Here is a 24913-nt window from a genome sequence, read left to right as displayed (position 1 = left end):
AGTTCATCCGTCCTGCTTTTACTGTCTATTCAAAACGTAGAAATGCATTTATTTTTTCCCCACCAGCTGTAATTCTCAAACCACCCTTTACTCAGGCAATTATACCAGTTTTCTGTTCATCAGAGAATTCAATTTAAAATTTTAGTGCCAGTGGTTAAAATACTTACTCCATACATAACTTCAAGTCTGTATGGTTTTAATTCACATTTATGTTTCTGTTCATACCTTGCATTCTTTAATTGATTTATTTGTTAGCGATGCCATCTGTAGATTTTAAGTGCTGAGCTTTCACAAATGACTTTTCTTCCCCCTCCCAAAGCTGTTTTGAAAACTATTTCCCTCACTTTATTGCAATTAAAGCTGTGCTACATTCTCATTTCTGGAGTTGAACATTTTTATAGCACTGCCTTTTTATATCTTTAGATTGTTACAGGTCTGGGCATACACAGCAGTAACTTTTTAACCACAGAGAGAATTTTTTTGTGTGTGGAACCCCTGGGAAGGAGACCTCTAAGCTTGAGCTCTGTAATCTGTTCTATAGGCACCAAGAAAATCTGAATCCCCGTGGAATAAAAGCAGACCATTAGTTCTTTGTGTTGATTGGTGAGTATCCAATTTGTAAATGTGAAAAAGTCCGCTGAGAAGCCTAGAGTTTGTGTATATGGACAGCTGTCTTCTAGCTTATGTTCCATAACCTTTGAGGAAAAGGTCCTTTCTATCTTGTATATCTACCTCCTAGCCTGCTGCCCAGAGTCTGTAGGGATCTACAAATGGCTATTAGGTGAGTAAATTATAAATCCAGGTTAGTTATTTTATCTAAAACAAGATGTAGCCATGCTCATCATGAAACAAACAGGAACAAGGAGAAATGTCATCTTCCTTCTGTCTTCTCTCAACCTCTTAAATGTCTTAAAATTATTATGACCTGTAAGGATGGAAGATCACGCATCAGTTCCCTTTGTCTTTGCCTCTAAAAGTTGTGGACTGGATGGCGTTCTCTCTTCAGTATGATTGTGGATGACAAGAGTGAGGGCTCTGCCCCTGACACTCAAGAGTGTAGAGTCGGTCAGCTAACCTTCAAAAATAGCTTTGTGTATAGGTGAGTTTTAGGGTTTTGTCTTCTTGAAGTTCTTTGCTCCAGATATTTAACCATTACTGGAAAAAATCAGTCCTTCAAGATTTTTTCCACGCTTATAAATCTGCATACAGCAATGTATCTTACCTTGGCTGAACGTTGGAATCACCTGGGGAGCTTTAAAACGCATTGCTGCCTGCATCCCATCCCAGCCATTCTAATTGAATCGGCCTGGGGCGTGGCTTCTGCACAGGGGATTTTAACATTTTGCCAGTTGATTTTAATGCAGCCAAGGTTGAGAACTGCTCATATATAGTATTATTTTTAAATTCTCAAAAGGCTAGAACTTTAAATATGGCATAAAACATTTCATTTTATATCAATACTGCTATTCGTTAAACAGTTTTTCATGTTAAGATACTTATAATGACTATCACTAAACTGCATAGAAAAATATTTTTCCAGGGTCAGTGACAGATCACCTGGAAAACTTATTAAATATGCAAACTTTTAGATCCTACTTTAGAGATTCTGATTCAGTAAACTTGTGCTAAATCCAAAATCTGCATTTTTTAAAGTGCACCCAAGTTGATTCCCATGCTCACTAACCTTGAAGAAGTACTGTCTCAAAAAGACACCTGAATAAGTTAAAGCAGGTTAAGGTAGTCCTAACCAGGAGATGCCACTTGGTGACCTTGTGATCCTGTGTTATAGAAGAATAAGACCTCAAAGTACAGAGAAAATTACAGGGTTTACATTTTCTTTATGTTTTGAGCTATTTTGGGAATGCAGATTACATATTGACAACAGTAAGAATTTTTTAAAAAAATGCATGAATCATCAATGCATTCATACATTTACTGATGTAAATGCATTAGTAAATTCAACCCTATGTAAAAATATAAACTTAAATATATTAACTTAAATATATTGACTCTAACAGAAAAGATATGAGAGAATTCAAGACTGCTACCATGTTAAAAATATATACATCTGGAATACCTTTCAATTTAGCCTTAAAAAAAATCATTCCTTGGTCCACAGATGTTTTAAAGGAATAGAAAAAATTTTAAGGCATCCAGTTATGTTGGAGAATTTAAGAACACTGAGGATAACAAAGTCTTTGAGCTTTAGGACAAAGCACATATTTTAGTTTAAGGCTGAAAGACTCCTCTCTCTAGCTTAAACTTCCTTGGGAATTTAAGGAAAGAAAATGAATTACTCAAACTGGAACTACATCAAAATGTCAAGTTAACACATTTTGGCTTGTAATGGTGCCAAGGGATCTAATGTCTGAATGATGAGGGCCTTAAGTTTCCAAATCATTTTAAAGATAATTTCATTACCAGGATGCTGGAGCTTTCATTTTATTTTTTTCCTAGCTCTTTCCTATCTCTGCTTTAACCCATGTGAGGCTAACCAAGACCTGATAAGATCACATTCAATTAATTGAAAAAGCTTAAAAAAAAAAAAAAAGGCTGCAAAGGAAAATGTCAACACAGAAGTCCACAAACTGAGAAAAAAAATAAAATTAATAATGTTCTCATGATAGTCAATGATGCATTTAGTTTTCTCTAAACTTTTCTTCGGTTTTTGAGAGCTACATAACTCATGCTATGTAACACAGTATTAAAACCAAGGAAGAACATGAGTGGACTGTGGTTGTCACTGTTGTTTTTCTTGAAAATTTTTCCTGTTGGCATTTTTTCCGCTAATAGTTGTTCCCTGCTCAGTAACTTTTCCATGACTCTCATACCCAATTCCTAGCCACCAAGATGGGCTTATAACCTGGGTGACCTAATCACAGTACCCACATGTACACAACAGTTGGTTCAAAGCTTGGTTACATGACCCAAGCTGTGCTGAGCAGAGTCCACTCCAGTTCTCATTGTAGAGTAGGAGGAGAAGGGTCCCAGCCTCTGCGGTCAGGGCATGGAAAAGATGTAAAGGTAAGCCAGTGGGAGGCTGTCTTTCCCACCATTTGAAGAAAGCCTGTCCATGGTAGGAGAGAATGGAGCAGAGAGAGAGGAAATTAGGGGTGGGCAAAGAGAATCCTGGGGCATTGAATCTTGGTTCTAATTCTTGAAGTCTTGGTTTCTGGAGCTTTTCTCTGCTTCTGTGAGCTCTTCTCAAGCATCCTTTCTTGCTACATGGACTAATAAGTTCCCTTTTTGGCTTAAACCATTTTGAATTGGGCTTCTAACATTTGCAACTAAAATTCTAACGTAGAACATAAGATCAACTAATCCCACCTATCATTTTACAGACAAGACACTGAGATTTACTTGCTCAAGGCCACATATCATGATTGACTTGCCTTTCTGGTTCTTCAGTCTCTCGGCATGCTCTCCCTCAAAAAGCTGAAACTTTGTTAGTGGAGTCCATGTCTTTATAACCCCAACACATTCATACCTGGTCTCAAGTAGACTAGTGAGTGACCAGGTAAACTGGCATCAATTTTGAGGACTTTGAGAACACACAGAATTTGAGGTTCCCAGAATTTGGGGCTACTGTTCTGTAGCTGAGAGTAGCTGCATTGGTTATTGTTCCACAGAGAAATCCTCTATGGAGAATTTCCAAAGATGCAGGTTCCACATCCCTTTCAAGAGTTGAGTTTTTGATACCTTCAATGATCTAAAGAATTGAGTATGATTAAAAAACAAACAAAAAACCAAAACCCCATTTGGTTAAAACAGTTTTTATAACTGCTTCACAGGTTGTCAATACCAAAACACTAAATTCCCAGCAGTAATCAGCAATCTACCATGCAAAGAAGATACAGTGAAAACCTACAAAAAAACCCCTGCATATCCAACTGGTGATATGCTAAATAAACTATAACACCCTTAGATACTGCAGACTGCTGGGGTAGACTGAATTATTGGTCCTAATTCTTCTTGTCATAGTTTCATATACCTTTACCTTCTGCCTTATAACTGCTGTGCTTTCCACTGTGGGCAGAGTCAACCTCCCATTCAACTAACACTGGGCTCGCTCAGGAGATCTTGCTCTGATGAATGCACAGTTAGAGGGTCTAAAGATGTCCCCCGTGGTTTGGCTTGTCTTGTGCTTCTGCTACTTGTTAAGAGGTGGGAATCTGCATAGCTTAAAATGAACAGGCAGTATTTGCACATGCGGAAAATTCCACAGGTACCAAAGGGTATACAGTAAAATAAGCATCCTCTTTACCCTCATCCTCAACCACCCAGATCCCCTCCCCAGAGGAAGCTGGGACCTCCAGAAAATCCATATACTGCAAAGTGAAACAGCAGTATTTACTGAGTCAAAACCAAGGCCAGTAGGTAGGAGCTTCTGGATCAGGCTGGGAAAAGCACTTCCTGAGAAGAATCCGACTCTCTTATTTGAGGATACATTATTTATAATCTGAGAGCTACCAGTCTACAGAAGCACTGGTCGTATAGAGCTATCTCATTTAAGCTCTTAAAAACTCACTGTTTCTAAAATGTGCTTGAGATTACTTTAGGATATATCTGAAAAATCAGATGGGGGTTGCTTCTTGGCCTAAAGCAGGCAGCAAAAAAGCACACAGTTGGGATTGCAACAAATTTTTCTTTCCTTTCAGAGCTAGATCATTCCAATTAAGACCCAATATTTGAAGAACCACAATAAAAATAATTTTAATTTTCATCTGCTTACAACAATAGACAAGTTAACAGTTTTCTCACTCACTTCTTTGGGACTCAAACTGAATTTTCAAAATTGAGCTGAAATGGCAACTTATACGTTTAATTTATACCACAGATGGAGTGAACTTGATATTTTTTAAACCTTTCATTCTCTCCTAAAAGGGTAGTGAAATGAACAAAACAATCATTGATCGAATTTAGAAATTTATTTACAAAACTTAATTATTTTGCTTTTAAAAAACAATTATTCCATTTATGAAGATTAACCAAAAAACAAAAACAAAAAACCCCATCAACGTTTATTACAGTAATCTTTCACAGAATCAATAGCGTAAAGAAAAAACACCAGTGAATACTTTAATGTAAAACCACAGTGTAAAACATAGAAACTTTCATTCTAGTGACTAGAATGAAAGCAGGTAATAAATAATCTTCTTCAAAGGGAAAAAATACTTGAGGGAAAAAAAATGGTATAACGTGTGTAAAGCCGGAAATTTAAATGTCAGTTTAGTTCCTCATTGCTAACATGGCATTTATATCCCAGATGAGATTTCGTAATTGATCCATAATTTGCTTCAGCTGTTGATTCTTCTGTTTGAGTTTCTGTAGAAACAAAAGAATTCTTCAGAAATGGTTCATAAAATATATACCATGAAGGTAGAAGATTAAAATGTCATAAGTTAGAACTCTAATGATCCAGACAGAAATTAAGCTAAATATTTCTGTAAGGCAGAAGGGCTCGATCCTTTTCTGGCCGCAAACATTCACTGAAAGGCATAATGAATTCTAATTCAGCCCACAGAGGCCTATGGCTCCAGCTCCCACCTCCCTTTACTCCTCCACTTCTACCACCAAAGAAAATAAGCTAAATATTTAATTGTTACAAAATCTAAGTACACAGGTTTTCCAAGAGGCAGCCCAACATAATGGTTCAGAGCACAACCTCTAGAGCGAGATTCTCTGGGTTTATACTCAGTTCCTTCACTATCTAAATACATGACATTGGCCAAATTACTTAACCTCCTTGTGCCTCAGTTTCCACAACAGAAAAATGGGGATAATAACTGAACTTACCTCATAAGAGTTGTTATGAGGATTAAAGATCTGATTCATGTCAAGTGTTAGAACTGTGCCTGGCATACAAGTAAGCATTCGACAAATGTTACTGATAGGCACAGAACAGAAACCATAAATGTTACTGGTAGGCACAGAACAGAAACCGTCAATACAGAGTATAAAGTGTAACAAAAACGCAATGCCTGATGCAGTTGGTCTTTCAAACATGTGACAGAAGTCACTGTTGGCTCTCAGCATGAAGTGAGATCTACTTCTAATTCTGAAAACTGAAGACAAGATGGCACAGCCCTGATACAATCTTCAAAACTAAGATTCGTTGGATGCCCTGAATGCACCTGGCATGTGTGTCTGCATCTCCAGATAGGGGTTTCTACTAGACCACGGTTTTTAAACTTCTTTTTAAGCATCCTTTCTTCAAACCCTATGCAGTAAATGTCTGCGTAGATAAAACAAGATAAAAATAGAGAATTTCAAAGTGTTTACTAGCTATTATAATAATCATTACTATTAAGTAACCTCTTGGAAACATTACATTTGGAAATAATATATTTAGTTAGATAATTTTAAAGATAGTATATTAAAATACCTCCAGAGTAAGTAGTACATGTTCATTATAAAGAGACCTAAAAATCTTAATTCTGATTTCATTAAAGAGCAAACTAAGATTAAATAAGTTGCTCACATTCTGTCTAGAATTAGGTAACAGGAGGTAAGAAGCTAAAAGGGAAGAGGAAGAAATTCTTACTGGAAAACAGAAAAGCAACTTACTTAAAGAGACTTTAATATTAATTAAATTTAATTCATATTTGAAAAGAGAATTAAGACAACACAGTCAGATTAAAACATATGGCTGTACAGTACACAGGGCTAGCATACAGTACTCAGTACCATAAAGCTCACTTTAACATAGTTTTTGGGAAGAAGATACTATTAGTACTTTAGGTACTCAGTCTCCTCAATCAGTTTTCACAGCCCATCTTCTAAGTTCTGTTGTCATAAGTATGTGGTAGTTGCCTATAAAGTCTCTGTCATCCTAGAGACCAAGAAACTTGACACTTATGCCAGTAATCAAGGGTGGCAGCAAAACAGGAATATACAAGTAAAGGTTGTATATTGGGAGGTCAAAAACCTCAGTCCCAGTTCTGACTTTGCCTCTAACTTGCTATTTGATCTTAGATAAATTCCTTATCCTCAGTTTTCTTGTCTAGGAAGTGGGATTATATAATCTACTAGGCCCTTGCCAGTCCTACTTTCTTTACACCTATACATAAGATGAAAATCAGTTACACAGAGACATGTAATGAAAATCAGTAAGTTTAGTTCAGGGAACTAATTCATGGCTTCAGAATAGTTCACAGTCAGCTGCCCTCTTCCACCAAGCCATCACTCCCCAAGGCTGTGGGAGACTTTGGCCACCAGGATTCCCTGCTCAGTTCTCACTTTGCAGGAGGAAAATGGAAAAGAGCAACTCAATAAGAATAAGAGGAAGAGAAAGAATATGAGTTGATTTTTAAAAAGTTATTTGAATTAGTACCTTCTGACATATTTTGAATATGGTCACTTTAAAAAATTTGAGAACTTTTCTTTGGAATGCAACTCTGAGCCTGTAACATTTTGTTCCATAAATATTTACCGAGGAGATGTTATGTGCCTGGCCCTGGGTTCGGCATTGTATGGGAAGAAAAATGAATAAGAAGTGGTCTCTTGCCTTGAGGAAACTCAGCATCAAGTAGGAGGAAGCTAATGCCCAAACAACTAGGCCACAACCTGGTTAAGGCAGATGGCAGAGGAAAAATATCAGACGCTGTGGAACCCCAACTGATAGGGTCAGAAAACAAGGAAAATATTTTTGTTTGGGGTCTGGAAAAATTGGTGGTGAGCAAAAGAGTTGAAGGGAGGACAAATATGGGCTTGTTAGTAGGTAATTAAATTAAAATTCTTGAAGGAGAAGAAACATGATTTAAACTGCAATGAAAAAGGTTAACTGGGCAAATGTGTGTGATGGGTTCTCCTAAATAACTTCAATGGTGACAAATCTGTATCCATGGAAAAGGAGAAAGTAGAGGTATTTAAGTTTTTGAAACAGTTGAAGACCATCCAAAGGCCAAGTCTGGTGAAAGAAGCTTTAGTGATGACATTTGCAGTATAAATTAAGGAGTAACTAGAAGTAATAAAATTATATTCTTGAGTGGTTAAAAACAGACTTTCAAATCAGTATCAGAACAGAGGTTACATATGACTCCTACAGTGGTTGCATCACTGGAATAAATGCTACTTTCAAGAATACTCATTTGGAAATACAAATTCTGATATATTCATTTAAAAAACTCAGCCTCATTAACTTTAAAAAAATGAAGTAAGAGAACTAAAAAATGTGGGATATTTTCAAGGTAATATTCAACTCTAGGGAATAGTAAAATTTTTTTTAAGTGTGATATATTATAAGGCATTTGGATAGTTTGTCTCAGACCACAAAGTTTTAAATTAAAAAAATTAGCATACAAGTAAAATACCTAGAACCAAAATACATCATGAAAATATCAACAGCAAAGCTGACAGTTACGCTTATTAGTGGTTAAACTGTAAATAAATTTTCATGACGATACAGGATTTAATATATACAATCTAGCCACTGATTGATTTTAACAGAGGTTGACAGCTGCTATTATCAAAATCCATCAGCTGTGCCTAATTTGTTACATTAACAGGTGAATGTGTAAGTAGAGTAGATACTTAAAAAAAAAAATTTGTTTATGCTAAGTCATACCGTGTAATTTAATATTCATGCAAAGGCTGTGACAATTGGTCAAAAATGCTTTAACTTCTAAATGCTGGAACTCAATTATATGTCAACTCTGTAAAAACTACTCACATATCTCTTTCAATTTCATTTTACTATCATCAGAGTAGTTTTAAGCAAAATAGAACTTATTCTGATATCCTTAAAATATAGTCTCAAACAAGTGTTCATCCTTTTCTTGGGTATTAGGATTTATGGATTCCAGGACAAATGAAAAGAAAATGAAGTATTTTAAAAAGCCAAAAATCTGCCTATTTAATTAGGTCATTCTGCATCTGATGATTTATATCAAATACTGATTACAAATTTCATGCCTCAAAGTTTCATGCCACTGTGGCAGGCATTAGTGATATATATGTTGTTAGAAACCAGACAGACCACCAATATGTTCTGTACAATTTCAAGTACACAGTGATATTCAGCTGATCCCTCAACAATTTTGGGGACTCTTTCCAGGACCTGCTGTGGTACCAAAATCCGAGGATGCTCAGGTCTCACAGTCTGCCCTCTGTACCCATAGTTCTGCATCTGCAGATTCAGTTAACTGTGGATTGTGTAGTACTGGAGTATTTTATTGCAAAAAACCTGCACATGAGTGGACTCGCACAGTTCAAACATGTATTGTTCAAGGGTCAACGGTAGTTGAAAAATGAAATCAATTAATTAAGACTGCTTTTAAAAGCATCCATGTGATTATGTAATTAGACCAAACATTTTACTATCTGAAGGTGGCTGTTTAAAATAAACATATTTTTCACAGAAGCACATTTCACAGAATGTGTGCCATTAAGGCAGAAAAATATATCAATTGATCATTAATTTACTCAGTGTTTTAAAATTTTTCAATTATATTTTAATCTTTATATTCTAGAAGGGAGGTACAAAGTTAGAAGTGGGGGAAAAGAAAAAATAAAATACATTACTAGCACTAGTGATACATAAGATAACTTGGTTAACAGTCAGAATATATATTAAAGTCAATTCATATTTAAGATGTATTTAAGGAATGAGTTAAAAACCTCTTTGGGTCAAAAAACCCACCTTGTTTGGTTTTTTGCTACTAACTTTATTCTCTTCTGCCTTTTTTAGGGGAATTTCAATTTGAGTTAACCAAATCTTAGTCCTCTCCTGTGTGTGTGTCTGTTTACCACTTAATTCTCCAGTCCTATCTCAAATTGTAGTAACAATTCCCAGGAAGTAAGAGAGAGCCATGAGGCCAATCAAATGCATACTTTCCCTGCCACTCAAGAGAATACATTTGCTCTCTAAATTCTCTCAAAAACAAACAAACAAAAAACAAAAACAATTTCCATGGAAATACAGGGCTAAGCTTTAAATCTGTTTAAATTTAAAACATTTAATGGATTCTTTCCTCTTTGTAATAATCTTCAGTTCAATACCATGTTAACTAAAATAAGTTTTACCCCAAAGTTAGAAGTATGTACAACAGCAAATTCAACAGATTCAAATGGTTTAATCAAAATCAAAGAGTTCTCAAATGCCTGAAGTATAAATGGAACACAGAATTTAAAATATGGGCTTTTATTCCATTAATAGATAAACCTTCAGAAATGTGATTTCGTGTATTGAAATAAACCTGTTGCAGATAAACACTGTGAAGTAAACATGTGTTTATCTTTTTTTTCTCAAACCCTAATAAAATGGCAGGAGGAGAATGAAAAAGCTATAAATCCAAGTGGAGAAAAATGATAAGAAAGGAGACAATAGTAGATGTCAGGTGGCACATTTTAAGATGAAAAGTAGGAGAGAAGCAGTAAATGATGTGGGAGGAGATTACTGTACAGCCCAGAAGGATGCAGGAAGGATGCCACTGAGAATAGGCTGATCCTCCATGGAGAAATGGAGACAGCTGCCTTCGCAAAAAGTCAGCGTGTGAGGCCTGGGGACGGAAACTGGAGGGAAACAGCTATAGGGACTAGTGAGCGTCCCAGGTGCTCACTCTAGCTCCTCACCAACAGGGAACTGAGCACCCTCTCCTGTGTCCTGTCCTACCTTTCAAGGAACAAGAGGTTTGTTTCCTACGAAATAGAATCAGAACAGCTGGGAATTCCGTGCCACCAGCACAGCAGATGGCAAAAAGACAAGAGACTGTCGTTCTATGCGGAGCACTGGAAGATTCTTCTCTGAAGAAACTTAACAGCCCTAAAGAAAAAAACCTCAGCAAATGATTGCTGGGTGTCCCCCAAAGTAAACAGCCAGCTTGCTTCCAAATCTCACTATGATGAAGCCAACTCACAAAGCCTATGATCAGCTTTCCAGTGCCTCACTCCAAATATAAATGGCTCATGTTTAAGCATCAGATGCTCATCAGATCTTTTAGAGCCTCCATCTGCAAAAACAACAAAACATAACAGACAGGGGTTGGCAAACTGTGGCAGGTGACCTGTTTTTGTAAGGCCAGTGAGCTAACGATGGTTTTTACACCGGAATTAGGACCACGTGTGTCTCACAAAGACTAAAATATTTATTATCTTGTCCTTTAAAGTTTTCCAAACCTTATATGAGAAGATTATGGAAAAATACCTTCTAATTTCTGAGGGAAATTAATTTACAACATAGAATTTTGCATCCAGCCAAACCATCAACTGGACAGATATATGTGAAGACTAAAAACTTAAGTCCCTGCCTTCCTCCTGAAGAAGTCACTGATGTACGGACCTTACCAATGAGGGAGTAAATAAAGCAAGAAAGGGGAAGATGGAAGGTTGAGGAAATAGTGAAACCAATGGAAGAGGTGAAGGAAAGCCTCAGGGCAACAGCTGAACAGCAGGCCTAGAGAGCATTTGATCCACACCTGGCAAGATGGAGGACTCAGGGGCGGGAAGAACCTATAAGTTGTTTGATGATTTGATTCTGGAAAACAGTACTGAGGTGCTGCCCCAGATGCATAGAGAACTGATCAAAATTTTTCAAAATTACAGAATTATTAACTCTAGGAAGACAAAATCATTGTTCGAGGAAATGTAACTGTAGTTTACTGTGTGGCTTAGCAATAAACAGCATTTATGTGCCATAATAATATGAACACAGAATATTTATTGAACCCCAATGATGATATAACCTCACTGAAAGGGTTGGGGGAAGGCAAGTATGCAGATGGGTCCAGGACAGAGAGGCTGTAAGGAGAGCTACATCCTCATGTGGAAAAAGAAACACTTTTATACATCATATCCTTGGTATCAATTATATCCTTTACTTAAAATTCACAAAATTCTAGGTCAATAGCTAATAAGAGTTTTTTGATTACACACTGTCAAAGTATTACTATATTCTGATTATGTGAAAGGTTTTTAAAAAAAAAATCAAGAATACATTATTTCTAAATCATCACATTAGGAAAAAAATGAGGAACAGAGAAATGGAAAGTGAACTGAAATTTATCTTTAGAAAAATTACATCTTTCTGAAGTTACACAAGCTTCCCGCCCCATATCATAATATCTTCTATGGTAGAGAACAAACTATAATTTATGTCACATGTGGTACTCTGAAATCAAAGTTATCATCACAACTGTGTTTTATTTATATATACATTTCACTGTATTTTATAAATAATATCCTTTAAATAATATCCTTACTAGAAAGAAAAATAATAGAACACGTGTTGTGAATTAATACATAGATTATCAACAGAAACATGTAACACTTCTTATTAAATGTATGTCTCATCTCTCTGGACTACCAAACACCACTTATTCTTCAAGATCTTAAAGTTCCCAACCCACTCCTAATCCCCTACCAGTTTCCTATCGCAAATTCTTTATGCTTATTACTGTCACATTTGCTGGAAATATTCTTCCCAATTTATACTTCGCCTCTTAAAAATTTTTTTTAAATGTTATTTTATAAAAATCTACCCATCTTTTTCTTTTTTCCTGAGTTTTGATATACATTTTTCTTTTAATTTTCCAGTATTTTGTTTTGCAAGTTTTATTTTCAACTCTGAAATTCATTGTGACACATGGTGTAATGTAACAGCTAGCTTAATTTTCCCCAAAAGTGTCTATTTTTAAAGACTAATTTTCCACACAATCCCTCTTATGTCGTGTTAAATTCTCATATACAACAGGAAGACAATTTTTCTGGCTACTATTTTACTAATCTGTCTATTCTTGTGCGGGTATTTCACACTTAATTATTGTTTTTACAATATGCTTCATATCACATTTTAATTTTTGAAGCAAAGAGTGCTTCTGTTTTATTACTCTTATCAGAATTTTTTTATATATGTATTTTAGTATGCTCTCAAGAAAAAAATTCCAATTTGGATTTGTTTTTTGGTTGGTATTGCATGAAAATCTTGTTATTTTTGTGCAATTTCAAGAGAATTCATATTTGGATTTAGATTGTTATTGTATGAAAACTAGGAAATAAACAAGATTGGCATTTTTGGAATAGTTATTGCCCACATAAGAACTTAATGTGTTATTTCAACTATTCAAAACTTTTTATGTATCTTAATAAATTTAGTTACATATATCATGGAAATAATTACTAACTACTTAATACCTGTTGGTGCAATTGTGAATAGGATCGTATAACCTAATTGCTATATGGCATTTTAGAATAATGGTATCAATCCTGTATTAAGCTTTTTTATCAAACACTCTACTTGTTAATCAGTGAGCTTCTTTGAGCTTACTCATGAGTTATAATGTTACGTACAAGCTTAAGGAACGTAACAAATTTCTACATAATATTAATAACCCCTGTTTCCTAAAGTTTATTTCTGCTTCACTGGCTATAACTTCTAAAATAGTATGAAACACAGTGTTGTGAGGCATCTTATTTAATGCCTGTTTTTAATAGGACTAGTTCTGTATTTCACCTGTAAGAAAAATGTTGGCTATTTATCTGAAATAAAAAGTTTTTTTTTTTTAAAGACTATCTTGTTAATAGTTTTAAGCATTCTTTGAATCAGCAACATTTGAAGTCTATCAAATGTCTTTTAGAGCTGAGAAAAAAATTTTTTTTTCAATTTAATCTACTGACATTACATATTATATATGTAAACTGTGTCATCCTCCTCCATCTCCTCTACCTTTGGCTCTGGTGGATTAATTAATACCCTGATGAATTCTATTAAGTAGCATCAGGAATTTTAGCAGTGAGGCAGTGGGGGCATGTATATGTAAGTGAAGGAGCGAGACTGCTAGTTTTATTTAAGTGTGCTCTTAGGTTTTGGTAAGCCATGTTTCCAACACAGAATGAACTGACAACATTCCTTATTCCCCTTTGTTTCCCTTGAACATTATCTTCTGAACTTCTAAAAGTACTCAGCAATAAATTCAAGTCAGGAACTTTTGGGGGGTGGAGGGTGGGATGGGGTAGTGCTTTGATAACTCTCTCAATTTCTTATTCAGCTGTCGAGACATTCACATCTCCTACTTGTAAATTTTTATCATTTGCTGCTCCAAATATGCTATAAGCTAGAGAGCTACAATTCTGCGCAGAAAAGAAAAAAGCAAATGGGTTGTGACTAAGTGCCTATGAGGCTTTTCTATCAGCTTTACTGCCTGCATTCTGTGATCTCTCTTCTGACTATTCAGATGGCATTTCTGCTTACCTCTGAATTCTGGGTTCTACTCTAAGTAGGTTAAATTTGCCACAGAAACAACTTCAGGTAATTCTATAATTCAAATTCTGTTTCTGAGTTACATAGACTCCCTTGTAATTTTTATCAGTAGTTCAGAAATATAAAACATACAGACTAGCAACTCACCTTATTAACTTCAGCAATTTCTCGCCTTTCTTCACTAGCAAAACGAGGTGGGCCGGCCCGGTCATCATTCTTTGAGCCATCTTCTTCCACGTAAGGAATAAGTTGCTGAGAGTCACAGACAAAAGTTAAAAGTCAAACATATGACACACAATTTCCAATTATACTGGTAGAGATAATACATTTAAGATCAATTTTTATACTTTTATCTTAATAGTACAAAAATACATTTTAACTCAAGTGACAGCCTAAAATAAAAGCATTTGAAGTCTATCATTCTGATGCATTCTATATATTAGCTTTTCAGGTTTCTTTTGCAAAATAGTCCTTTTAGCAAAATTAGCCGTCACACGTAATTAAGTAATATCCTACTCTGTCAATTAGCAAATATTTAATTGGCAGACACTGGGTAAGGAGACACTGCAAAAATAATGACAATTAAGATATAAGTCCTACCCTTAGGAAATTTACAGTCCACTGAGATAGAACAGGCTTTCCTTCATCTACACTAGAAAGAAAGGAACTTCATAGATGTGTTTTATATAAATGTGATTTACTTGCTATCTAGTGTCTATGTAGATTTCTAGATGTCTTTTAGTTGGGAGAAAGTTTTTTTGTAAGAGAAAAAATCTACTGCTTTCTTCTCTTGCTTTTAATCTAAGTTTCTTGAAAGATGGATATCCACTTGCTGGCTTCAGTTCCTTATTTCCTGTTTAATCTTCAACTCACTATGATCTGACTTCTTGTTGCTACCTTTTCACAGAAGCTCTGCTCAAATATACCAACAATTTTCCTCTAGCAAAATCTGCTGGACAGTTTTTATTCCTTATTTTTCTTGACTTCTCTGCAGCATCTGTCAGTGTCAACCACATTTCTGATCTTCCACATCTCTGCCCACTTCTTTTCAGGTTGTATTGCAGTTTACTCTTTCTCTGTTCACTCTTTACATGCTGATCACTCAAACAAGAAAGCACCGATTACGTGAAACTGTTCTTTATATGCAGTGAGAGAACATCCAAACCTTCCCAGCTACCTTTGGTAGCAGAGATACAGCTTGTCAACAGGAAAAGGACACCTATAAAAATATCATATACCTAATTAACTAAAATATATCTATGATCCGATATTCAATTTTTAAAAATAATTTAAAAACTAGAATGATTCCACTAAGAAAATTTAAATAATGATAAAAGTGGTTATAACCTTTTATTTGTAAAGAACTTACATGAAAACCACTTTAAAAGTATTCTTTTTTTAATTTTCTTTTTAAGCTCTTTATTGGAATATAATTGCTTTACACTCTTGTACCAGCTTTTGAGGTACACCAAAGTGTATCAGCTGTATTTATACATATATCCCCATATCCCCTCCCTCTCGTGACTCCCTCCCACCCTCCCTGTCCTGGCCCTCTAAGGCATCACCCATCATCGACTTAATCCCCCTTTGTTATACAGCAACTTCCCACCAGCTATCTATTTTACATTTGGTAGTGTATATATGTCTATGCTACTCTCTCACTTTGTCCCAGCTTCCCCTTCGCCCCCCCCCAGCCCCGTGTCCTCCAGTCCTAACACTATTAAAATGCCTACTAAAACACCATCCACTGATTTAATTAAAAGGAGACAATGACAGCAATAATAAAAATTGCCACAGAGAACCCTCTCCTGCTAACAACAGAAATTCACAATCAGCCTGGATGTTAAGTCTACAAGAAATTATTAACATGAAAAGACAGTAATAACTATATAAATATACACACACATCTCTCTCTCACAATTTTATCCTCTTTAGTCAAAATTAAAACCAGTATGATTCAAAATCTGGAAATATTGTGAAAATAGAAAAGAGAGGAAAAAATTACAAATGTCCTGAGACTATCTTACACTCATCCTCCCTCTACCACTAAAACTTGCCTCTACTGGAATGGGATCCATCCCTCCGCAGTTTTCATTGCACTTGTCATAGACTAATCTCAGCTTCCTGAAGAGAATAGAAAGTTGGCGAAGATGGTCCTGTAGCTTTGCTAACCGGTCTTGATAGGTTCCAGTGTGGTAAGTGACACCATTTGGCAGCTTCTCGGACAAAAAAACCAAAAATATAAAGTAATGAAAATCAAGATTTTCTTTAAGTAAAGCGAACACACAGTAACAATTTTTAAGCAATGCATAAAAGCAAGCTGTTCCTCACAGTTAGTCAAGCTCAATCTTAAGAGTAATACATGCTCACTTATTAGTTAGTTCCCTGACATACTATAAAGCAGATCTAGAAGAGACTTTGTGATAAGCCTCTCTGATCAGCTGAAATACTTGCCACCTCTGACTTTTGATTATATTAACATTACAACTTTAAAAAGAATATGCAATTTTAACATCACTCACTATCACATAAAGGCAGCAAGCTGCTGAACGCAAGGAAGTTGAAAACAAAATAACAATTTAAAGAAAAAGAAGAAAAGGAAAAAATGAAGATCACGACTTTTCAGCAGAAGAAAGAGTATGCTGCCAGTGTTGCAAAAATAATCTCAAAATTCCTTAACTGTGATAATTAAGATGCTCAAGGCATACATTAAAACATAAAGGTGTCACCAAAAGTTTTACTTTGAAAAGAAACCAATGGCAGGAGATGTAGGTGCAAATCAGTCTGTTCTTTGAACATCATTAATTATTACAAGTAACTGCTATGATCATAACTCTGTTTTGGATGCTTATATATTTTTAATTCAGGAATTTTATCAAAAGAAGCCAAAAATACATACTTTGAAATGACAAAAATCACAGATAAATGGAAACTGACTACTATTTAGAACTAAATGCACTTTTTGTGCAGTGCTGAAACTCACAAATAAAATCTTCCTTTCTCTGTACATCTTTACAGTATTTTATACCCACAATTTAATCTGTGAAATCATGCAAGTTAGAATAATAATTCATTTTCTTCTTTTCTCTCATTTCCAAATTTCCTGTAATGTTATGGTTTATAAGTTGAGATGGATCTTCTGAAATTCTTTGAAATGAGTTTTTATTAGGATTTTTGGAAATTCTGAAGCATTAAAACATTCTGAGCACAATATCTCAAAGAAATGTGATAACATATCAAAGACTGAATTAGTCAAAGCAGTTTAAAGGAGAAAAGTATTATGAGTTCACCCTCTAGTACAATGTAGGCTTTCTCAAGACCTTTCAAACTTATGAACTTTCACAAACATTAACAAATAAGAGAAGTTTCAAAGGGTCACTGCTTTCTTGTTTGGGTGATAATAAAAGTATAATGATTACATCTTGCATACAGAAACATTCTCTACCTTTATTATGGCACTGACTATGTTTAGTACTTTCCCCATAATTTGTACTTAATAAAGATTGGAAGTTACGCACATTTATATCCCTGCATTTAGTATAGTGCATGCACACCCAAGGTTTTAAAGTACAGTTTGTATTATTTTACTTCCATGAATTATTTTATCCATAAATCAACACTTAAAATTCACTAAGAAGTCTCATGTAAAATAACTCTTGATAAATCCTTTCATAAAGGAAAACAAAACCCTTGAAATACAAAGAACCACCCTCCTCAAATTCACCCTGTTAGCAAGTTTGTGTATGTTTTTGCATAGAGCATCAACTTCTCAGAGAAGGGAACAATTAAGTCATTCAAAAATTTTACTGTACACTTTTCATGTGTCAGGCACTGTTTTAGAAGCAGTGAACATGAGAGAGACAAGTTTCGTATACCACAGAGTATGTTACAATAGTGCCTAGGATCTCTTGGTATATACTATGTAATGTAGACGTTTAGCTAACAATCTCATCAATAACCACCTCACGCATGAATACTGATGAATATTTGTAAATATATGATCATACCACTAGACACTAAAAAGGTATTCAACTAAATTCAACATCCATTCTTAAAACAAATATAAAACTCTTAATAAAAATTCCGCAACATAATAAAATGCATTTATCTCAGTTAAAAAGTCAACACCATGATTAATGTGGAAATATTACAACTGTCTGCACTAAAATCAGGAATAGAATAGGATGTCTACTAAGACCACTAATACTACCAGTGAACACTGTTCTGGAGGCACTGGCCAATACAATTAGAGAAGGAAAAAAAAGCTGAAATATTAAAAGAATATATATATATACACACACACATACATGTATATATACATATGTATATACATACATTATATATATACACACGTGTATATACATACATTATATATACACACACATGTATATATACACACACATGTATATATACACACACATATATATATACATTATATATATACATATATATAACTGAATCACTTTGCTGTACACATGAAACTAACACAGCATTGTTAATCAACTATACTCCAATATAAATAAAAAGTTAAAAAAATAAAAAGGATGTGGTATAATCATCACTATTTACAAATGATATGATGAAGTGCTTCTATCAATAAAGGAAGTCAAGAAGGACATGGATACAAAATTAATACACAGAAAACAATAGCTCTGCTTTCATATATAAAAACAAAAGAAAATAAGAAAGGAACAGCGACAATAAATATAAAATATCCAGTTGAAATACTTGGCTTAAAAAATGTCAAGATAAATATGAAAACTTAAAATACTTTATAGAGACAAAAAAAGGATAGTCCATGTTCTTGGTTAGTAAGGCTCAACATCATACCCATGTAAAGTCTCTCTAGCTTAAATCAACTGAATAAAAACACTAACAGGTTTTTCTCAGAATTAGGTGATTCTAAAGTACGTGTGGAAAGATGAGCAAGACTAGCCAGGGCAATTTTGAAAAGTAAGTGTAAACACTTCACAGAGCCTCGGAAATATAAGAAAGTTTGTCATTACTACATAAAAGGAGCCAGCCAAGTGGAATAGAGCATCCAGAAATTGCTAAGTTTACATAAAGTAGCATCTGAAATTAATGGGGGGAGGAAAATGAATTAATCAGTCTTTGGGAAAAAAGTAAAGCTGGGCCATGCCTTACACTTCGTACTAGGATAAATCCATATGGATCAAAGTTTTAAGTATAAGAATTTAAAGAAAACAAAACAGAAATTTTCCTGATTCAGGAGTAGGGAAGGACTTCTAACTTAGTGAACCTAAAAAGACTGATAAATTCAGCTGCCTTAAAAACATGTACATGTATGGCAAAAAGTAAACAACAGACTGGGGAAAAATACTTGCAAGTTACACATAGCAAGTTCTTCTAATATGTAAATAGCCAACTCTAAATTGGGGGAGAGGGTAAAAAAAAAAAACAAAAAGAAAAATGGGCAAATAATGTGAACAAGCATTTAACAGAAAAGGAAATAGAAATGATTCATAAAAATATGAAGAGATGCTGGAACTCTTTCAGACTAGGAGAAAGGTAAAGTAAATTTTCACCTTTCACATGATCAAAGATCCAAAAATATAACTTGCTGTGTTAGTCACAGCCCAATAGTTGGCTGGGAAATGGTAGCATAAGCTGGTACAACTCCCACTGAGAGCAATTCATCAAAATTTTTCTAATTACAGAAGCACAAAGCCATTTCTAAAAATTATCCTGCAGGTATACATGCACATTTATGTAGGAAGGTATTCACTACAGTAAAACAGTGAGAGTTAAAAGCAATCTAAATGCTCTTCACTAGAGAACTGACTAAAGTACAGTTACGTCCATGCAGTGTGTTATTATGTACCTTAAGAAAGGAAAAGGGAGTATTTTTTGTATAGATATGAATAAACTCCAAAATGTACCAAATGAAAAAAACAAGATGCAAAGTGTGGATAATATACTACTATTATCTGTGTAAAAGGGGAAAATGAAAGAATATATATATATATACACACACATTTGCTTAAATATGCACAGAATATCTTGGAAGGATACACTAGAATAGTAACAGAAATCATTAATAATCATCACCTGTGGAGAGGGGTTAGCTAGCTAGCAGGTAGGGGTGGGAGGGGGAATGTTCACTGTAATGTCCTTTTCTTTCTGAATTCTGAAATGTATATTTAAAAAATTTAAAGATTTAAACCAAAGAAATGCTTTCTTATGCAGGGAATCTTAACCTGGGATCTAGCGATCTTTGGGGAGACATCTGTTAACCCCCTGACATTTTACTCAAAATGTTTATATGTGCATTTTTCTCAGAAAAGAGTCCATAGTTTTCATCAGATTCTCAAGAGGCTAAAAGACAACTAATAAAGAGCCACTTTTCTAAAACATGTGCTCAGAAATAACCTCCGGCAGTTGGTATTTATGGCACTTCATCCCTCTGGATTAATAATATAGAAGATAATTTTAAAAATTTGAATACTTAAAAAAATGCATAAGTAGTTCATATGCAGTCCTGTTTGTACCACATCTCTTCCTTTTATAAATGAAGGAACACATGGTTGCTACATTTCCAGGCAATTACGATACGACCCAAAGGGTCTAAGATGAGTTAAAGCACAGAATTCACTATATAAGAAGCACAAAGAAATAACTATTGTAGTCTCTTACAAATTGTTTTGAATATGTGTCCACATGTAATCTAGTTATTGATAATACTTTTTTTGGAAAGAGTTCAGTTCTTTCAGTGTCGGTAATGGATGTGTATTATATCTCTGTTAATAGTACAAATTGTTTGACAGCAAGTTAACATTATTAAGAGGTTAGTAGGAAGAGCTACCAGTCATGTGTGATGTTGGGTAAATTCTTCTCTCTTTAAGCTTCAGTTTCCTTAACTGTAAAATAGGGATAAAAATACTTCTTAGAATTGTCCTGTTAACAGTGTACCTGACCAAGGAAAGTACTTGATAAATGTTAGCTATTAGCTCTACTAGTCCAATACAGCAGGTTAAAAATTAAAGAAATGTTTGCTAAATTCTGAGAGATCATTTAATCCATACTTTAATCATCTTATATTTTAATCTATTAATTTTTAAAACAGTTGCCAAAGATTTAATATCTTCTCTTGGATTACCTTTGTATTTGATTTCACACTGGCTTATTGACATGGTCTTAAAAGATTTCCATACAATTCTATTACTTCTAGAATCAAGAGAAAAAAAAAAAAAAAACTCAACCATTACAAAAAAAAAAAGGCAATACAACATTCTTTAGTGTACCAATTGAAATAAGAGTTGCGAAGTTCTAAGAGTCCGAGGACCTGGTTTCAAATTTACCCTACACTAACTAGATTTGGACAAGTCACTTCACCTCTCAGAAACAGAATCCTCACCCATAAAACAAGAATGATATCCACACCACACAGTAGTAAGATAAGCATTAAAAATGGGTTAGCAAAATGGTGCTGGAATAACTGGATATCCAAATGCAAAAAAAAAAAACAAAAAATTAACTCCATGCAGATCACAGAACTAAATGTAAAACCTGAAACTATAAAACCTCCAGAAGAAAACCTAGGAAATCTTTGCCACCTTGGGTTAGACAAAGATTTCTTAGATATGGCACCAAACGCAAAATCTGTAAAAGGACAAATCAATAAACTGGATTCCATCAAACTTTAAAATATCTGTTCTTCAAAAGGCAATGTGAAGAGAATGAAAAGGCAAGGTACAGACTGGGAGAAAGTACTGACCAAGCAAAAAGACATACAAAACAAAACAAAAAAGACATACAATAACAAGTGCTGGCAAGGATGAGGAGTAACCAGAAGGCTCAAACACTGCTGATGAAAATGTGAAATGGTGCGGCCACTTTGGGAAAGTTTCTTAAAATGTTAAACAGACATTTCCCTTATAACCCAGCAATTCCACTCCTAGGCATCTATCTAATGAAGAGAAATGAAACACATGTTCATACAAACATTTGTAGCTGAACACTCATAGCAGTAGTATTTATAATAGCTCCAAAGTGGATACAACCCAAATATTCATCTACAGATGAACAGATACACTAATTGTGATATATTCATACAATGGAACACTGTTCAAGAATGAACTATTGTTATATGTTGAGTGAAAGGAGCCAGACCCCACCCCCACCCCCCAAAAAAAATCAGTGTATGACTGCATTGATGTGAAACCCTAGAAAATGCAAACTGATTTACGGTGCCAGAAAGCAAGTCAGAGATCGCCTGTAGATGGAAGGCCAAAAGTAAAGATTAAAAGGGGCACGAGGAAACTCTGTGGGGTGATGGATAATGGTTTCACAGTACACACGTGTCAAAACTTTAAGTAAATGCGTTGTAATGTACGTCAATTAGACCAAAATAAGTCTGTTTAACAAAGATGGTTAGCAAAATCTGAATTCAACTTCTTGGACCCTCAAAAAGTATTCTGTGGGAAAATGAGATTAAAATAATCCAAAGAGCATGGCGGAGTGAGACCCACCTCTACCTTGAAAGATACAAGAGTGTGCGTAGAAACTAGAGAACCCGGTCGAATCTAGAAAAGGTGGCGTCAATCTTCCAGAAATCCGGTCTGGAAAACATCATCTTCATATCTTGGGGACAGACACATTATCGGAGAACGCTTCTGAATGTCAAAGGGGGCGACCCCACACTCGAAGTCTGCGCAGGGCAGCCGCGCCGATGCCCAGGGTCCCCACCAGCACCTCCTCCCCTCCCAGAAGCATCCCGCCTTCTCCACGCACGTCCGGGAGCGGAACCCGCCCTCCTTCCCACCTGCATATTCCTCAGGAGCTGGAAGATCTCCATGGTGCGGTACACGATGTCCTGGACCGTCTCCTGCCCGATCCGGCAGAGCGAGGCGGTGTTGACCTCCCGGGCCGCCTGCTGGGCCTGGGGCCCGGCGAAGGGCCCGGGCGCCATCCCCGACGCCGCCAACGGAGGGGTGGACATGGCGTGGCAGCGGCGTCAGGTCAGCAGGCCTGGAAAGTAGGCGTCTGGGGGTCCGCCCGACGGTGGGCGGCCGCCGGCCTCGGCCTGAGCAGGAGCTTGTGACACTCCGGCGGTCTGATTTCAAAACAGCGGCCGCCACTTCCGCCACCGTGACGTACCGCGTCCTCAAACGTCACGGGGACCGCCTGCTCGGCGGGCCCCTGGGAACCTGTCTCGGCTCTAGGCCGGCCGGGATTGGACTGGACGCCCTATCAGGGCGGGACGGATGGGTTAAGTAGCCAATCAGCGGCTGCGCTACAGCCAGAGGGGGCGGTGCGCGTGGTGGAAGGCTGGCGGGCTTTCCCACAGTTCCTTTCCTAGTCTCAGCCCGCGGTCACAATTCTTGATAGAACTCTTGCTTCCTGTTAATTTCCTTGCTGATCATTTTCTTATCACAAGCCTACGAAGTTTGTAGTATCATTGTCCTTTCACAACTAGAAGGCAGGCTCAAAGGGGCTAGTTTGACACGTTTAGTCGCATACAGCTTGCAACTGATAACCTGCGATTTGCGGTTTTAATCTTCCATGCTTCACTGTGACCTAATAACCAACTCCCTATTTGTTGTTGGTCCTTGCTGAAAAGTCGGTTTATTCGAGAAGCTTTCCCGATCACTGGAAGTATAAAATTAACACTTGTCTCTCTCTCTCACGCACACTACCCCCCTCCCCACCCCCTTCCCCTTTCTCACTTTGGCACTATGCTGTATATAATTTTCAGTTTGTTTACTTTCTGACTTCTCCTCGCCTTGTTCACACACACTAGAATGCAAACTTTGTAAAAACAGAGATTATTTTATTCGCTTACTGTATTTTCAATGCTTAGGGATTGGCACATAGAAGGTGCTCTATACATATATGTTATGGCATTATAAATGTAAGAAAAATTAGAGTAAAGCCATTCTCTCCCATACCTCTTCCTGTCCATTTCCAAAGGAGTGGAAAAGTCGAGAATGTGAAAACTGGTGATAGGCACTAAATTATTGCATTTTAAATGGTATCTGAACACTCCATTAGTAAGGACTTTACAGAAAATGGTTACTAAAAATGACACAGGAGCTATTGTGGATATTTTAAGCATAGTGATGTACAGGTCTTTAGTGAGCAATTGCCATTTGACAAATATGTACTGAACACCTACTATGTGCTGGGTGCTAGAAATGCAGTTAGAGTAGTGGACAAATCAGAAAAAGCCTATTCTCCTGGGACAGACCACAAAATATTGTGATAAGTGTCTAGAAGCAAAATTCAAGGTCCTAATATCTAGGTGCTAACAATTTAGGGGATCAGGGAGGGAATAAGTTGGGCCTTGATGGTGAATGGGAGAGGGTGTGGAACACTGGAACCTCTTCTGTGAGGGGATTATAGGGCAAGGAAGGCCAGTACCAACACCTGAAATGAGGAGACCTCCGGATGCTTCCAGGGTCTGAAATTTAGCCTTAGGGTGAGTGTTAGGAAATAAGGCTGAAGGCAGGCAAACCTTGGAGGACCTTCTAAGACATGTCAAGCAGTCTGGGCTTTATTCTGAGTGAAATAGCGAGCCATTGAAGAGTTTCAGGAGATAGGAATAATTGCCAGAAATTTTCAACTTAGAAGGTTTATTATGGCTGCTAACTGGAGAATGGTGGGTATGTATTGTCTCCTTGGTCCCTCCCAAAGGGAGATGATAATGGTAGTGATGTTCTGTATTAGAGAAATAGTACAGTGGGGAACTTTGAGTAAGTA

General features: G+C 36.1%; 1 protein-coding gene across 1 annotated transcript; it reads right to left on the bottom strand.

Annotated features, from left to right (window-relative positions):
• Window positions 1–4740: 4740 nt before the first annotated feature.
• Window positions 4741–23292, bottom strand: MED30 (mediator complex subunit 30). Its single transcript, XM_057737332.1, has 4 exons — window positions 22977–23292; window positions 16252–16410; window positions 14342–14446; window positions 4741–5325 (listed from the first exon to the last, which is right to left on the bottom strand). The coding sequence occupies exons 1-4, from the start codon at window positions 23151–23153 to the stop codon at window positions 5230–5232; spliced, it is 537 nt and encodes a 178-aa protein (XP_057593315.1). The 5' UTR covers window positions 23154–23292; the 3' UTR covers window positions 4741–5229.
• Window positions 23293–24913: the final 1621 nt, after the last annotated feature.

Source organism: Hippopotamus amphibius, chromosome 5 (assembly GCF_030028045.1).
Source record: "Hippopotamus amphibius kiboko isolate mHipAmp2 chromosome 5, mHipAmp2.hap2, whole genome shotgun sequence".
Classification (NCBI taxonomy): domain Eukaryota; kingdom Metazoa; phylum Chordata; class Mammalia; order Artiodactyla; family Hippopotamidae; genus Hippopotamus; species Hippopotamus amphibius.
This window is presented reverse-complemented; position numbering and strand designations above follow the sequence as displayed.